Source organism: Dreissena polymorpha, chromosome 3, assembly GCF_020536995.1.
Source record: "Dreissena polymorpha isolate Duluth1 chromosome 3, UMN_Dpol_1.0, whole genome shotgun sequence".
Taxonomy (NCBI): Eukaryota; Metazoa; Mollusca; class Bivalvia; order Myida; family Dreissenidae; genus Dreissena; species Dreissena polymorpha.
The window spans coordinates 109858649-109877784 of record NC_068357.1 but is presented as its reverse complement, the minus strand read 5'-3'; the positions used below and the strand labels follow the sequence as shown (position 1 = coordinate 109877784).

The 19136-nt window shown below is 33.8% G+C and overlaps 2 protein-coding genes across 3 annotated transcripts in view; one reads left to right on the top strand and one right to left on the bottom strand.

The window, feature by feature from the left end:
* Positions 1 to 9151, bottom strand: part of LOC127870988 (PGAP2-interacting protein-like) — a 38514-nt gene extending 29363 nt beyond the window's left edge. Inside the window, exon 1 of the mRNA XM_052413601.1 lies at positions 9025 to 9151. Coding sequence (XP_052269561.1) covers positions 9025 to 9136 — 112 coding nt within the window. The 5' untranslated portion in view covers positions 9137 to 9151. The remainder of the gene's footprint in view (positions 1 to 9024) is intronic.
* The window catches only part of LOC127870987 (restin homolog), a 96637-nt gene that overhangs the window by 1015 nt on the left and 76486 nt on the right, over positions 1 to 19136 (top strand). For both annotated transcript variants that reach the window (XM_052413598.1, XM_052413597.1), the window contains exon 2: positions 5221 to 5279. In XM_052413598.1, coding sequence (XP_052269558.1) covers positions 5223 to 5279 — 57 coding nt within the window. In that variant the 5' untranslated portion in view covers positions 5221 to 5222. The remainder of the gene's footprint in view (positions 1 to 5220; positions 5280 to 19136) is intronic.

Genomic DNA, 19136 nt, shown 5'->3' with positions numbered 1-19136 from the left:
ACCAATGTGAAGCAAGGAATAATGGACAAATGTATACAAATGACAAAGTATACTTTGTGTAGGTAGTTTATAGTAGCTTAATTAAGGGTTCGTTGTATAAGAAACTTGTTTTCTTACTTTTCTTGGAAAACTGAAAATACATCACAGTTGTTATATACTTTCCTGTTAGAGCATACTTGATAATTAGCTTGAGTTACCTCTCTTTGACTTTTCTCTGAACAAGAATGCTTTTCTCCAATACATGCGACTGAAATACAGATGGCTATATAACCAGCAACATGTTAAGGATTTCAATCAATAATGCTACATGTGTTGTTTTTTCTCAGGTATTTCCACAAAAGCCATAACTGTGCTGTACGATATCTAAAATGTGTACACAGAACATTTAAAAAATATATTTGTGTTGGGATATATTTATTATGGAATGATGGGGGAGGTTTTTAACTTAAATGAAGTTTTACTCCACTTCCAGAGTTATTTTCATTAAACAAAAAGGTTTTAAATACTCAGTAAGGTATTTCAATATTGTTATTATTTTTAGACAAATACAAGTTTTGTATATTTCATTTAAACAGCTTCCATCTAGATTTGTTCAGTTAATTTTAAGTTGTTTTTTTCTTAAGTTTTTCTTTACCTACTAGACTCACGCCGGGTATGTGGATACTTTGATAACAGATGGCATTTCGATACCAGATAAAAACAAAAGCCATGCGTGATAGTTGAGTTCTTCAGCTTGTTTGCATTTATGTTCTGTTCATTTGGTTTTCAGACACGTAACATTGTTTGGTCAATTAATGGTATAGTACTTCGTATTGCGGAGCAAGAAAGTCGTGAAAACGAACAGTGGATTATAAAAAAGAGATAGAATTTCATCTATAACCGTCATGAATTCAATGATCAGTACGTATTTTAACAAAATAAAAATACTTGGAAATAAATCAAGAACGTGCCAACTAATCCAAATAAAAGATCAATATGTCCATTAATGTTACATGTTGAATTTTATTTGAATAACATATTTGAGGAAATTCAAATGTTTTAAGAGTCAGATGCCAAATTTTCATGGACACTTTTTTTACCGATCACCTCAAAGATAATGGCACTTCAATTCCAGATAACTCGACACTTTTTACCAGATAAAACACACTCTATTTAGTGAATTAGAAATGCAGAATTCGTTGTAGAACATTGCTATAGTAAGCAGGCAGTAAATAAAAATGTATGTACTGAAGTAAATTAAAAAACGAATTACCGAAACATGTTCTTATCCTTTTGGAATATGATAATGAAAGGAAAAGGGAAGTGTTAAGGGAAGTGCTTCCTAAAAGTAGAGCTCAATATAAAGGGAATTTTCCAATCTCTTTTAAATTTTGTGGCTATGCATTAGTATCGTCTTCATGATGCGATTCTAATGAGCACCAATGACACAGGATTTTATGAGGTATATTGGCCGCTTTAAGACCCCTTGCTCCCCTTATCTAGAGTCCTGCTATAAGTTCAATTGAACACAGTCGTGTTGATCCACATGATCCGTTGTATTTTCAATTCTCTTAATCTCAATTTAACCACTTAAAAACAAGTTTATTATTTAGACAATTATTTTCGGTCGTCACTTGAAATATATTACTTTAGAAATAAGCATTTGAATCTTATTTAAAATTTGCACGTATAATATTAATTATATTAATTAATAGTAATAAGATTTTTGAAAACGAACAACGCCATTTGTTATATTTTACATGTGTATGTAATTACGTTATGCATAAATTCCCAATGTGTCGGGCTTGACAATGCAAATGGATTCGTACTTCAAAATGTTTGGTAAGAATAGCCATAATATACATAAATGCATTTCAGGTAGAAGATAAAACTCGGTTATCAGAGTGCCCAATTTGTTGAAAGTCTCTGTTATCCGAAGTGCCCTATATCGGGAATAAAAGTATGCGCAACTTCATGAATACCACCTATTAAAACATGCTCTTTCTTTGTTTATATTTCATTAAATACTATCAAAATTTCAGTATTTGAAGCACAGTGATTACTCTATATGCTGGAATATCAAACAATTTCTTGCAATATTTCTAAGTAGTTTTATTTTGTTAAAATGTTTACTGTTCATCCAGTTCATTCCAGACCAAATTTTGTATTTTTTTGGGAAAAATCTACCATTCTTCCATGATGTTTTCCTTGCAATAGAAAAGGATACAAAATTTATAAACTCGACCATGCGCCTTGTCTAAAAAACTAATCTTTATGATATAAATTAAAAAACCCTGATGAACTTACCTCTTGTGAGTGGCTTTTGTTGATATCTGGTATCGAAGTGCCATCTGTTATCAAATTATCCTCATACCCAACTAAAACTAAAGAGAAGATATTTTTAACAACTGACATTGAAATTATCAAACAGGAGTGTTATTAGTATGCTTCAACTCTCACACTTAAAATTGCATTATTTTCTGCCACTTAAGAACTAGACATAATCTAACTTTTAATCCTTTTCTCATGCAAACTTACAAATTGACCTGTGAGGATTGAAGCTATATTAAAAAATTAAATTTATTTTATGAATTGCTGATACCGGTATTACAAATGTGATAATATATTTTTACTCTGTAACAATAGTTTTTACATGGGATATAAATCATGCTCAGGAGAAGCCCCTTAGCCCTATAGTCCCTATAATTTGGGCTAGGTGCGGATGTTCTAAGATATTTCCAGTGTCCTCTAAATAAGAGGTATCGAATAAACAAATGAGGGCAACTGCATTCAAAATGTAAGTTAATTTTAGAATCATCCTCAAGTAGAAATCAGCCCATCAACATGGAACATTGAACAGGACTCAAAGGTAGCGTTTTTTATTAAAGACACTTTTAAGATTCTAATCTCTTTTGAAGAATTGATAACAGGCAGAATGTTAATATATTTGTAGCCATCTCACGGAACATGATTGTTTTGTATTGTTTCAGAAACAAAAATTAAATGCAATCCTACAATCTTTGTCATCTTTGGTGTATCTGAAGAGATTTGATTATTCAAGGCTGACTTTTCATGAAGCTTTTCAAATGTTTATCAGTCAAACGTGATAAAGTTTCAAATTGAAATCATTATCATTTGATGTGCTCCCAGTAATATTTATGGGTTGTGTTTTGTGGGTTGAAAGTGGACAACAGGGTTTATAAAGTATAGATATGACGATGTATACTGATTTAAATGTGTTCTATTGTTTACTGTGTGATCATTATACATGATTCTATATTCATATTATAAGCGTTCTTTCTGGACATAAAATTAATCTATCTATACAAGAGTTGGTAAGTAAATAGACTGTCACACACAAAAAAATGATTTTTTTGTTGCAATTGTTCTTCGCATACATGTAGTATTACAAATATAAATCATATGATTTTTTTAGCTCACCTGATTGCTCAGGTGAGCTTTTGTGACTGGTCTTTGTCCATCGTATGTCCGTCCGTTGTATGTCCGTCCGTCCATCCGTTAACATTTACTCGTAAACACTCTAGAGGCCACATTTCTTGTCCCATCTTCATGAAACTTGGTCAGAAGCTTTGTCCCAATGAAATCTCGGCCGAGTTCGAAACTAAGGGTTGTGCCAGGTCAAAAACTAGGTCACTAGGTTAAAAAAAAGAAAAACCTTGTAAACACTGTAGAAGTCACATTTCATGCCCAATCTTCATGCATCTTTGTCAAAATGTTTGTCTTAAACAAGTTTTACCAGACTGTAACCTTGTCATTCATAAAACAATTTAAATACTTGGAACAAATGTTCACCATCATATTATTAACCCATTTATGCCTAGCGTCTAGAAAAAGGCCTTGGCAAACAGCGTAGACCCAGATGAGACGCCGCATGATGCGGCATCTCATCAGGGTCTGCGCTGTTTGCTTAAAAGAATTTCTGTAAGAAATATTCTAAATATAGAAATAAATATACTAGACATCCCTAATTTTTGAAATAAATTGATCCAATTTAAAAGGATGGGAGAGTCCACTAGGCTTAAATGGGTTAAGATGTTATGTTGCTTGTTACACCCATTTCTCTACCTCAAAGGACAGTCACACTGACTAAGAGAGATGAGAGGAAAAATATAGGTCCGCGCAAGTCAAAAGTCAAACAGGCCGCATGAAAAAAAGTCTTCTTTCTGCTTTCTTAAGCTAGCAAGGAAATCAGCAGAGGACCAGATAAGATGCGTTTCTGTGTAAAATAAGCATTAAAAACATTGAAATAAAAATGAATACAATTTTTAATGAGTAAACTTCTGGTAAAATCCACATTAAGCATAGAGAGCTATATATAAGCATTCCACAATTGCCTGATTTAAAGTATATATATTTTATTGTCATGCTTAAAACATTCATATTTCCTAACAAACACTATAATCAGTTGCATTTATTATGATCTGTTAAAACCGTGATCAATAAAATAGCGAAGTCGTCAATCCATACTTTGAAATTTGCAAGCTGTAATTTTTTAATCAGTTTAGGTCTAAAACAAAGTCTTTTAAATGAAGTTTGAGATTGTGATTTTTTTTAAATTACATAGTTTAGCAGGTGGTCAGTTAAAAATCAAATCAGAAACTAAACAAAGCATTCTGGAGACAAACTCTGACAGATATTTAAATCATTTCTTTGAATAAATTGAAGACATATGGCTGTGATTATTAAAAAAAATAACATTTCTAAAATTTAAATGTTAAGTGTGTTATTCCAATACTTACACACTATAAACTATTGTTTACATGAAAGATAAATTGCTTAGTTCAATTCACAACACATTTTGTAGTTAGTTCCCTTTATAATATTTAATTTTACAACCTCATTCTTGCTTGTCCATAGATTTTCAAATTTTTAACAATTCAGTTTTGGTAATTTACTCACAAAACTGTAATTCATGTAAGAAGAATAGTAAAAAGATGATAAGGAAAAAAAAATCATATCAAAGTGTCTTTCAGCTTGCATTAATATAATAAATACTACTTTACCAAAAATGTTTAACACGTTCTGTACCCCTTGGGCAAAGGTCAAGGTCATACTAAAGGTCAAAGGTGTGCATGGTGCAGCTTATTTAATAGTAAGAGACATAATCATGAATATTGCTATTATTTATTTGACATTATTGCAAAACAAAGATAAAAGACCAATAATTATGGTAGAGTTTTAATTTTGTTTGCATTTTTTAACAGTAAGTTTTCTTTTCAGTCATGCGCAGACATATGGATCATAACTGCCCAGACTGCCGTGCAACAAAGGCCAAAATGGTAAGATTGACAAGAATCATTGCCCCATATACACACACAAGTTAATTTAGAATAGTTATTATAAATTATCATTCATGTATTATTGTATTGTTATAGGCCATATTAATAAACATAGGTGTGCTTGATGCCAGGTCAAGTAAATACATCTACTGATCATATTAAGAAGTGTTTTGTACAAGAACAGGTTTACAAATTGCATATAGGGAGGAGGCCTTTCATTTCAATTAGGAAAGACCAATAAGAGAGTTTCCCTCTAACTCTTTTTATGCACCTTTTCACCAGTTTCGTAATGCCTTACAACTTCTACAAAATTCTACCCACATTGCTCATCCAAAGTGTATTTTAAGAACTTACACATCTTTCACTGTAATGCCCCTTTCACCATCATTCTGATAACTGCCATTAATAAACTAACAGTTACTTCCTTCTAAATCTAGAGGTGCACACTATTGAGTGTATGATTAATGTCATAGGTTATTATAGGTAAACAAATACTAACATGACATTTTCCAACTTTTGAGTTAGGTTCTGGGAAAATTGGGCATTATGCTGGTGTGTAAAATGTCATCCCAGATTGGCCTGTGCAGAATGGCCTGTCCATTCCAATCTCAATCAAAGTACTGACAGTACTGGTGTGACGATGCTTTTGAGAGGATGGATATAAAAGCATCAAGTTAAGTTTATCTACATCACCACAATCACCACAATTGTGTATGTTGGTACGAAAAAAAAATTTGGTACAAAAATTTTGCGAAAAAAAATTGGGTATGAAAACAAATTTTGGTACAAAAATATTTGGGAACCAAAAAATTGGGACCGAAAATTTTTTGGGTACCAACAAAAAATTGGGGATGAAAACAAAAATTGGGTACGAAAAAAAAATTGGGTACGAAAAATTTTAGTTACGGAAAAAAAATTGGGGGAACGGGAAAGTAGTACCTGTGGGGAACTTGACCCACACTCGCACATTTTCGGCCCTTTCCGTCAAACATCAGATAAGTTCCTCGAAGGCAATAGTATGAATACACATTTCGGAAGCGGTGATACGGTCCTACCTACGCGCGTCAAAATGTAAGTGAAATATGTACACAAGTCTGTCAGGAATGATTGAATTAACGAAGAAAATCGTGTATTGATGTAAGTTTTTTGAAGAAATGTGCAGAAAATATATTAAACAAGAGCTGTGTTTGTGAAACACAATGCCCCCTGCTGCGCAGCTTTGAACCCATATATTTTACCTTTGACCTTGAAGGATGACCTTGACCTTTCACCACTCGAAATGTGCAGCTCCATGACATACACATGCATGCCGAATATGGAGTTACTATCTTCAATATTGCAAAATTTGACCTTTGACCTTGAAGGATGACCTTGACCTTTCACCAATCAATATGTGCAGCTCTATGAGATACGCATGCACGCCAATATTGAAAAAGTTATGGCCAATGTTAAAGTTTTGGGACAGACAGACAGAAGCTTTATATTGGACATTTGACCTTAAAGGATCACCTTCACCTTTCACAACTGAAAATGTGCAGCTCCATGAGATGCACATGTATGCCAAATATCAAGTTGCTATGTTCAATATTAAAAAAGTTATGGCCATTAAAGTTTTTGGACGGACGGACAAACTGACACACTGACTGACTGACTGACAGTTTAACTGATATAGGCCACCCTACCGGGAGCATAAAAAGCAATGGTGATATTTTTCTCAGCCACATAATTGTTAATAGTTTGATATCACATAATGAAAGTGAAAGTAGAACTGTCAAAAATGACAACCTGTCAACGTGTTGTTTTTGCTGGCACGAGAGGGCGATTACACTCAATGTGTTCACATTTTGACCATAGGCTTTGTTAATGACCTTTATAGTATGGGTAGCTTTGATATTATTTATTGCTATCATGTAACTGCATGATTGTGTATATGTTTACAATACACAAAGCATAAATATTGATATAAATATACTGATTGAGCTTATAATAATCTGAGAACTATAGCCAGGTCAATTAGGGACTTAAAATACAATTTTGTGTCCTGATTTCATTAAGAAATTACCATGCATGTCCTAGATTTCAAATTCAAGGCCCTGGTGTGACACATTGGTAGCATTACCGTTAAACTGTTACCAGGCTTATGAAATTAGTTTTTATTGAACTCTCTAAGGAAATCTAAATCAGGCACTGATTTTTCTTGTTTTAATACAGTCATAGAACAGTTGTGGCCTCTGGGTTATGACCAATTTTTGCTTATTTGTCACACCCTTAAAACTTTCCACATGTCTATAATAGCAAATCTGGATTTAGGCGATCTTCAATGGTACATTTAAACTTTAGCTCTGTTACAAGAGTGCTGGTAAAGTCCAGTCACATATTTAAATCTAGGCCATGTCAAAATTAAAGTGTCAAAGACAAATGAAAGATGTGTTCATTAATTATTGTCCAGTTGTTTACTACTGCTGTAAGTTTTTATATAATATGACTGATGAACATCATGTGAGAGAAAATTCACATTATCATTGTATATCAGGTTTAGCAACCTTTTAGATAACAAAGTATGCTAGTTTTCAATGTCGCTTCTGGGGATCGAACCCATAGGGCTTTTAGGAAGATTCTGAAATTTTCGATCCCTCGAGAGCAACCAAACCAAAAATTAAGTCAAAATTGCCGACTCGGTTTTTTGAGTCGGTTCATGACGGATAATGGAGCTTGATTGGTCATTGTCGGCTCTGGTACTACTTACATGTACCCCGGGTACTCTTTAAGTATATTTACATGTACCCTGGGTACTCTAAGTATACTTACATGTACCCCAGGTACGGTAAATAAACGTAATTGTACTCGGTCCATATTAGACTGTACCCGAGTTATATTCGCGCCCAAAATCCGATGTCGTAAAACCCGCAACCGATTATCTTAAACACACTTCTCTTCAAAAAACACTGCATCAACATGCTTTTTGAGTATGTGTTCCAATAATATAGAGGCCATTCTTCAGAAAATTGACATAAATGTGTATATATAATTATTACAAAAAAATAGTCGACAACGACTGATTTAGGGTTAAATTTCCCGGGTACATTTTAGAATATTTACCGTACCCGGGATACATGTAAGTATACTTAAGCGTACCCGGGGTACATGTACGTAGTACCCGAGCCGACAATGAACAATCGAGCGATACTAAGTTGCAACATCTCTCACGCCCCCTAGCATCGCCTTTAGCAGTATTCAATTCTCAACAGGAAAGTGCTGGAGTCATTGATCCCGAGGGACAAGAAAAACAATTGATTAATGTTCGAAATAAATAATTTGATTAATGACAATTCTGTTATTTGAGCCAGGTCACAGGAAAAGCGCAGTCAAATCAGTATCCAATTAATTTATTTGTTATTGTCAGTAAAAAAGCTTTTAAGCAAACAGCTTTCAAGTGACTGCTGGCTTATCTAGATCCAAACTGGCCATAATCGCCTTAACCCTTTGCATGCTGGGAAATTTGTCGTCTGCTAAAATGTCGTCTGCTGAATTTGTAAAATAAGCATTTTCTTCATTTTTTTTTCAAAGAATACTATCAAAATAGCAAACAGTTTGGATCCAGATGAAACTCATCTGGAACCAAACTGTTTGCAAAGGCCTTTAAAATTCGGTCACGCACTGAAAGGGTTAATGTCTCTTTTACTGTGACACAGTTCATTTAAATTTAAAATGATAAAAAGTACTAACACTAAGAAAGAGTACTAACCAGTAAAAGTAGAACGTGGCGTCTCATCTGGAACCAAACTGTTTGCAAAGGCCTTTAAAATTCGGTCACGCACTGAAAGGGTTAATGTCTCTTTTACTGTGACACAGTTCATTTAACTTTAAAATGATAAAAAGTACTAACACTAAGAAAGAGTACTAACCAGTAAAAGTTTGAAATCAATGTTGAATCTCAGGACAGCTTGGTGATCTGCAAATCCCCGATGAAATGTTGATATCGGGTATCATAGTCATTCAATAAGTCGCAAAATGCTCGAATACAATTTATAAAGCACAATGTGACTTATATTGATAACTTAAAATACCAGTAATTAGTATGCCAGTTTTGCCGTGTCAAGCTGTTACGATCCAGAGACCAGAAAGTCCTTCATTCACATCGAGTATATATCCTTCGAATTCCAACTATTGTTGTCATAAGCGGAGATTTAGTGAATAAATAATTCATATATCCTAAATGACAGCTTCTAAATAGCGAAACAAGCCAATGTATGCAGTAAGAAAGTTTTTAATCGAAACTCTCATTAAGGCGGCCATTGTTGAATGTTGAAACACGAACGACAACTCTGCTAGGAGAATGTTATCAATGCTAGGATCCTATGCAGTGGCGTATGCCCAAGGGAAGTAACTGAAAAATCGAGTTATCTCAATCGGACTGGCTCGGTCTTTTACATAGATGGCCATTGTGAAAATTTTTTAGGTGATTATCAAACCTTGGACGCTGCTGTTCCAGCATCGTCAAAAAGTACCTATACATATTTTTCCAAAATATCTGCCTAAAATTCCCAATTGGAGACTTATTTTTAAATCTCCACTTTAACTTCCATTTTCCCATGCAACTGTATTTGTTCAACCTTAGTTAATGTATAAATATTGAGAACACCTTTATTCTCAAGTATTTGTATAAAGAGAAACAACCAACAACATCAATTCAAAATTGTTGTCAAAATAACACGACTTTTCCTAATCCAAAGGGCCTTGGCCACATTTCCAACATGCTTGAAAAAAATACTGGAAAAGTTCACATTTTAAACAAAACTTTCCTGTGCACGTACATTTTATTGGGCATTGACACGTTAACAGCCGTTCAAGTCCTAATCCACAGCCATGAAGACAAGCATTATTAGTTCAAGTCCTAATCCACAGCCATGAAGACAAGCATTATTAGAGCTGCGCTATTAACACAAGTCTTGGGTTTCCAAGATAGTTGGGTATTTTGACCTTTACTTTAGAGGTCATGGTTTATAATTTGTTATTATCTGATAATCGAAGCCTGTATATGGCTAACAGGGCAGGGGATGTGGATTTTTTATGCATCTGTTATCTCAATAATGATAATAAAAACAATAATTAAAACAATTATAATAATAATACCTATATTTTTTTCAATAATAATGATAATAAAAGGTACATAGATACTTAATTTGAATGCTGCTAACGTGCTATTGCAAAGAGATGCTTCTACACGTTATTAACAGACATCATCATCATCAATCATCATCGTCATCATCATCATCACCACCACCATCATCATCATCAATCATAAATCATTTATCATTCATTGATCTTATTGTGAAGTGCATATTGTTAAAGTGTCCTCTTTATTGCAGGACAAAGACAACAAATCACAATGCATGCCATATTATTATTTCACAAATCATTTGAAATCACCTATTTACTGATCCACTATAAATATGCAAAGATTTTGTAACATAATATATACTAAGATGGTCATGATCGCATCATTACACTACCTTTAAACCTTTCATCTTGAAATAATATTTGTTAAACCATATGGAGTAATGGAAAGTAATCACCTTTTGTTGACACCTTAAATGTTATCAGCAAACTATAAATGGTACACACTTCTGCTTACGATAACCACTCATCTGTATCATGCCTCTGTTCTTTTTCTTTAAGCATTTGATCGGCTTTTTCGTTTCATTTGTTTGATTGATAGGGAGCATAATTTAAAACTGAACCCAAACAATATTTTTGTGTAAACTGTATAGATTTTGGTGTTTTTGTCACCAGTACTTTTCTGTGTATCAGTTGTATACAGTGGAGGATTAATTTTGTTAAACTTCTAAAAAATCTGGAAGCACATGGTTTTGGAGGAATGAATTTTTGATGTTCAGAAAAATGAAAAGCACATGTTCTGGTAAGTGTCTTGCGTAAGAAATATGTCAGAGTTTGTTAAAGGTGCTGACAGATTCTGATTGATAGTTTAAAGTTTAAAATAACTGAATGGTTATTTTACTGATTGTGTGTTTGGGTGTTGGGGTTGAATGGGGAGGGGTAGGGAGGGGTGGGGGTGGGGAGGGTTGGGGGAAATTTTTTAACTGAAAACGGGTTATTGTTTTGTCTGTTGTAAAAGTATAAGTTGTACTTAAAAGTACTGCTACATTGTTAAGTCCCGTATAAAACAATCCATTTAATCATTTTCATAATTCATAAAATTTTCAAATTTCTTTTTTTTCTGCTGTATTAACTTTGAAATTGTAAATTTTTTGTGTAAAACCTCAATATTTACACGAGGTGCCTTTTTACCTGATTAAAATTGCTATGAGTATTCAGATTTCTTTTTATTCAGGGCTGTAAATATTCAAGTTTTATGAGTATTTGCCTGCATTAGCTATGTGTACACAATGATACACAATCAATACATGGCTAATTGTGCATGTGATGTTAACCTCAGATTTGTGTTTTATTCTCCATATCATACATCGCTTTATTTTGATACTGCTGTCATCGCGCCTGTTAATATGATATGACTACTGACTGTCACTCTATAGGACCCCAGTCTAGCAGTTATAGCTATCGGACAGTGCATGGTGTCAGTTGTGGTGTTGAGCTGACAAGTAGGATTGATTATGAGATCCTTCAGCCAAGTTGCGACCTGACAGAAAAGATATGAGTTCCTACTGTTTATTTTGTTACAAGAACTTTACAATTACTGATGGCAATCATGAATGGGTGAATTATTTTGAGTAAAAAAAATAATTAGTTTATGTTAAAAAATAATTAGTTTGTGTTTAAAAAATCTTATGGTATTTAGTAATACAAATCTTCAGATTCCCTTGCTTTAAATTTCAATCTAGGTTCAATGTCTCAGTGCTGGTGCTAGATTTTTATGTAAGCAATAGTTATACCTATAGTAAGCTAAGCAATGACCTTTAATTCCGGTATAAATTCTCTGTCCTGTATCTACACCAACAATAGATGACCACTAATGTTCCTCTAATGGGCTATTATTCCATGCTTCGTTAAATTAATGTGATTGCACTATTGTTACCTACAAGATACAAGCACAACCGAGAATTAAACTGTCCTAAACAGACTTATTTGAATTTCAATTCTGACTCATTAGACATAAAATTGCTTGCATGCTTGTGAAGATCGGAAATAGAATTAGGACAACAAGATTTTGATTTAAAGGGGGCGGACATATGCAGTAATTGAAAAAGCCCGCCAGTTAAATGATTTCCGTCTCTCTTGTGTTAAGATATAAAAAGCTATAGTCTGAAATACAAATTAAATCAAATATAAAGTAGAATGGATTTGAAAATAACAGGCAATAAATCAAAGAACGCAATGTTGGCAACAAAATGTATACAATTTAAGATATGAGATTTTTCAGTCAAGAGTTTGAAACATTTTAGAGAGAAAAAAAACTGCCACTAAATCAACATCATCTGAATCTGCCTGTCTGAATTCCTTGTCAGTTCATTTTAACCCTTTACGTGCGGGAACCGAATTTTGAAGGCCTTTGCAAACAGTTTGGATCCAGATGAGACGCCACAGAACGTGGCGTCTCATCAGGATCCAAACCGTTTGCTATTTTGATAGTATTCTTTGAAAAAATACCGAAAAAAATGATTATTTTAGAAATTCAGCAGACGATATTTTAGCAGACGACAAATTTCCCAGCATGCAAAGGGTAAAGATGATACAAATAATGGTGTGTTCACAAACTTTGTTTTTTTTTCAAAACAGTTGTTAGAAAAAAAAAAAAATTATTTTTTAAAGATATAATTGTTATTTGAATGTTTTTCATGATTCCTAATGCACCATTTTGTGCTAAATTCTGTGATAAATGGTTAGCCACATGACACTGTGTTTTCTGGTAACCTAAAACCTCTAGCCTGGGAATTGTTATTTATTTGATATTTTTAATTGCACTTGGGGGTTGCAGATTTAAGGGAAAGATATACAGTGACATGTCAGCCTGGTAATTTTACTTTAACAATTAATGTGTTTTTAATGTTTTTTTAAGTAATGCATGGTAAAGAGGGAAAACAATTTTTGTTGCTTTACAATTTTTAGAAGGATACTTCAGACAAAAACACATGCAAATAGATATTCACATTTTTTTTTCAAAATAAGAAATACAATTGAAAACAAAGTGATTCATCAAAAGCCTGGTAAACTTGGTATTTAAAGTTGAATATATTTATAAATTTCTTTTAATCATTATTTTTAAAGATTTCTGAAGTGTAATTGCAAAAAGTGTTCTTTGGATTTAAACTCAGGACTCATTATCCATTTATGTTAAAAAATTCAGATCAGGTACATGTATACATAAATTCTCTATGCTATTTAATTTTGCGGTTCATAAAGACTCGCATAATTAAAAAGATCTTTAAACAACATGATAATAAACTTAAATTTATTTACTGTCATAATGCAAACCTTTGTAACTATATATAGACACAAAAACTGGTATGAATTTGAGATTTCATACTTATTTGTTTGAATTAATTTTCTTCACAAGGCAGCAGTTTGAATTCATTATCTACTCATAACCCATGTGCATTGGAACTATTATTGTACACTCAGTCACTTTTAGGCTGCAATTGCTGGTGAGATTTGATTTAACAGTGTCAATCAAGCATGTGTAATTGACCATGAGTCTCGATAGAAGCATGGCCCCCCTCCCATTAGATTTTTTCGCTCGGTGTTTTCGGAGAAAACCTGAGGTATTGTCATAGCCAGCTCGTGTCGTCCGCCGTCTGCCGTCCGCCGTCCGCTCTAAAATCAAAGTGCATCCACCTACAACTTTGAAACTTCATATGTAGATTCCTCTTGATGCTCCTTGATGAGTTTTACATGCCACACCCATTTTGGGGTCACTAGGTCAAAGGTCAAGGACACTGTGACCTCTAAAATAAATAAATTCTGACAAGCTTTCATTTATTCAAAACTGCACCCATAGCCGAGCGTGGCACCCGTTATGCGGTGCTCTTGTTATGTCCCCCACCACTATAGTGGGGGACATATTGTTTTTGCCCTGTCTGTTGGTCGGTTGGTTGATATTGTTTGTTTGTTTGTTTGCTCCAACTTTAACATTTTGCCATAACTTTTGCAATATTGAAGATAGCACCTTTATATTTGGCATGCATGTGTATCTCATGGTGCTGCACATTTTGAGTGGTGAAAGGTCAAGGTCATCCTTCAAGGTCAAAGGTAAAAAAAACAAATCCAAGGGAAGTAATAAGCTTTAAAGGGAGATAATTATCTGAACCTGCCAAATGATAAAAAAAAATAACAAATAAATCAAAGCGGCACAGAAGGGGACATAGTTTTCAGGTCGGGCTACCGTAACCTCGTGAAGAGGCCAGTAGGACCTGTAAATAAACTCTGAAACACACAGGGGACATAGTGTTTCTGACAAACACATTTCTTTTTTACTATTGCAAAATGGCCACGATAAACCATATTTGATTGGTTCATCAGTTAGTTTGATTGAATTTGATTGGAAAATCAGTTTGATTGGTAAATCAGTTAGTCTGATTGACAGTTGTTGAGTGGTCAACAAGACTTTATGTATTTATGTATTTTCTTTAGCATTTATTTGCTCTTGTCGGACATATTGGAAGAAAAACAAACAAGAACAAATCACTGTGTATTATTTAATCAATGTGTGACACTAGCGTGACATAAATGATCACAAATGTGACTTACCTGATATAGGCAATAATATGACATACCTTTTATTGGCACTTATATTGTGCAACAAACTTGTTATAGTCAATCATATTCTCTTGTTAGCCCAAGACTAGTGTCGCGAAGCAGTAATTAGTATGAATATATTGTTTACAGTTCATAAGAAAGTGGATGGATCCTCTGTTTTAGATTTTTTAACATCAAAGCTGGAATTCCCATCAGCTATGAATTTGTTAATAGCCTAGCTGATATGGTTGAAATTAGCCATGATAAACTCATTGATGTGCCAACAGCTGATGGAAGATACCTGGTGTGGTCAGGTAAGCAAAGGGTTATCAGAGATTAATAACCTAGGCAGAAATTATTAGCCTAAATTATTCAGATTAACTGAATAATCCTACAGATTCCAGTGTGTGAAGTCAAAGTTATAAAAAACTATAAATGGCGCGGAAGAGGCCGATGCGTATCCCCACGCCGCATGTTTGTTAGTAAAATGAGTGAAGATCTCTGACCGGCCCCACCCCAACCCCCATAACTTTTGATCCAGGGGTCAGAGAAAAATTTCAAATAGTGCAGTCGCACATATGCTCATAGCTACCAATTGTGTGTACGTTTCAAGGTTCTAGTGCTAATAGTGTAGGAGGAAATAGTGGCCAGGAAGGATGGACGGAAAGACGGCGGAGATAACCACATAATCCCCATGATTTTCGAAAAGCGTGGGGATAATGAAAATATAACAGAATTGCATAAACCAAAAAAGTTGTTTGCATTCCAGATGGACCTACTAAGAAAAGTATTGAACAAGGTATACTCCTATTATGTTAGTGATGTGCTATATTTTTTGTGCTTGCTATTTTTAAGTTGCATGACAAATTTTCAATCTTTCAATGCTAGCCGATTGTCGGAGTCTCTGTAAACATCTTTTGATCCATTATTGAATATTACTACTCAGAGAGACTGCATAATGCATGGAACTCTTACTCCATGAAAATAGTCCCATCATCAGAACCGTCTGCATCGGAGATGTACCTATTTCAGGTGGCAAAACCACCTTGCCATGTCTAAGTGACAAATACTGGATTAAAAAAACAACACAGGAATAAGGGAATAAGCCATGGATATGAAACAGTGTGAACACTCACCAAGTCTGCTGAGAAATGGTTTATTGATTTGTTATTGACCAAACACAGATTCTCATGATTATACTATTCAGTTCTCTCCAAAGGCTGTTCTGTAGTTATTGGGGAAAGGCGTGCGAGATATTCTAATAGTATTATAATGTATTACAGAATTGTTGTTCAGGTGGTGTCTGTTATACATACTAAAGTGAAATGTGAAGAAAGATAAGGCAGATCATGTCTTTTTTGAGAATTTCGTGCTCTTCGTGAAAAGATATAATGTGTTCATTGCTGGATAACTAAACATTTGGACCATGGTATGTTACAAGAATTATTACATCTGTCAATCCTAGCCAGTGACAGTTTGGCATGGTTGCTTGTAAATTTGTGCAGTTGTACAGTGCATGTCTCAATTATTCATGATTGTAAAGTATTTGCTAATAAAAATAACAGTTTTGAGTATGAAATACAAGCAACATTTACATGTTTACTAGTAAATTACTTACTGTTTGAATGCCAAGTTGAAGAGTTACTCCTGCAATGTGTGTTTAATATTTCTTTAAAAAGTATGAAGTATTTTGCCCCTTTACTTTCCATTTTTGAAAACATTTGAAAATGTTAAAATGTATAGGCTAAAATGACATTGTCTGTAGACCTGGACTTTTTTCAAAATTAAGCTTTATTTGATATTTGTGATAAAGAAAATATGGAAGGTTCATAAATGTTCTACTGCAATAAATGTACACTATATTTTAACCCTTGCACCATAAGAAGAATAATGTAAATGGCTTTTGCAACCAGCATAAAACCAGAACAGCCTGCCAGTAACTAGCAATCTGTTCAGGTTTTATGCTGTTTGCTGCTCATCAGTATCTAAGCGTTGGCAATGAAGCTTTTAAACTTGAATAAAGTAAGAAAGTTCTTTAATTAAATTTAACTTTCTATGGGACTACAAATGCGTCAACATACATATATAATGTATCTAAGTAGAAAAGGGTGATAGTGGTACATGGCTAGCTGCTCCTGTCAGTAGGCTGGACATTTGTCCTGATTAGCGGGCTATTTAGAGATTAATACCAGGGCACAATAAATGTTAGATGCTGCTCTTTTGTTAGATGGTCTAAGGAAAAATGTGAATTGCAAAAAAGTGTTCAGGTTATTATGTTCACTGAACCATAAAATGAGAAGGCTTATGAACTATTACACCATGAATTTTGGGTAAATGAAATTAATTTCATTTGGGATGTATTGGTATTGTGCATCAGACAATATTGAGGTGAAAAAGTGCGTTGGACATAAACAATAGTGTTTTTCTGCATGATGGATAAGGAAGCCATTGTGGTATAATAGTTTGTCTATGTATTTATAACAGTTTGAAAGGATAATAAGTCATATAATATATATTAATTTATTATGAAAATGACCATACAAATATATATTTATAGATAATTACTTATACATGAGCTGTGTCATGCAAAAATGGGTCTTATGTCTAATGTGGCCAGAGTAGCTCTTGACACTGCTACCCTGTTGGCCAGAAGGTCAGGCAAGGTGTCAAAGATCTGCAAGTGCGCAGGCTGGTCTAGAGCTGGGCTGCTCGTACATGCTTAATTCCCATGGTCTCTTTGTTAGGCTCATATCTTACATACATCAACACAAATGGTTCTTTTTGTAGGACATAATTTTATGGGTAACCACTTAAGAAATCTTGAATCCACGCATGCATTAGAAAGTCATCTCCCAGCAATTTGCTTTACAATAAATTGTTAAGTTGGGTATGTTTAAATAGACATGGAGGCTCAATGGGCTAAGTGATTGTGAAGTACCATTTATTACCTTTCTATTGTGGAGCTGCTTGCACTTCAAATTGTAGTACATTTTGATGTTCACGATCCAAAATACATAGAAATGAGAGATTATAAATATAATGCCATGAACAGAATATCTATAATCTGTTCTTCATAATGTATAAATGAAAGAAAAAACATCAGTTGCAACATTTAATGTGTACAGATGTTTGTGTCCAAGCGAAATGTTCAGAGATTCATTCATTTAATTATCTATCTTTGAAGTGTTCAATTCCAGTGAAAATTACATTAGATTGTTATTAACCATTAAAAAGATCTACACATGTTCAGAGTACATTGTGTGTATTGAGATATTTTAGTGATTGCATTTCGGTATATTTGTTTTCTATAACGCTTTGTTTTGATAGTGACATTAATATGACATTTTTAGCCTTTGTCATGTGTTATTGACCTACCTCCGTTTCCGTTAATGATGACATCCATACTATTGATTTTGCCGCCACTGTCTAATATACACTGTTATAATTGAGTAAGCCAATCTGTGTAATGATTTTCCTTGTCAATGTCAGTCATTGATTGCATTTGTTTGTACTTGAGTGTTCATTAGTATAGGTCAGCATTCTTTTTCGCTCATGAATTGTTGCTCCCATATGCATGTGTTAAATGGCTTGTTCACAGACTTTTTTATGTTTGTTAACAAATCTATACTGTTTTTATGTCCCCCACCACTATAGTGGGGGACATATTGTTTTTGCTCTGTCTGTTGGTTGGTTGGTTTGTGTTTTTGTTTGCTACGACTTTAACATTTTTCCATAACTTTTGCAATATTGAAGATAGCAACATATTTGGCATGCATGTGTATCTCATGGAGCTGCATATTTTCAGTGGTGAAGGGTCAAGGTCATCCTTCAAGGTCAAAGGTCAAATATATTTTTTCAAAGCGGCGCAGAAGGGGACATAGTGTTTCTGACAAACACATATCTTGTTTTATAGTCTGAACTAATTAAAACATTATGAAAAAAGTTGAATAAAATATATACAGGATCTGACACCAGCTGTCATATCATACCATATTTTATTAAACGAGTTCAGGAATTTTGTTAGTAAGCGAGCCTATGGCGAGCTTACTAACCAATTTCCTGTACGAGTTTAATAAAATATGGTATGATATGACAACGAGTGTCAGATCTTTTTTATCACATGCTTTTAAATGAGCAAATTATATA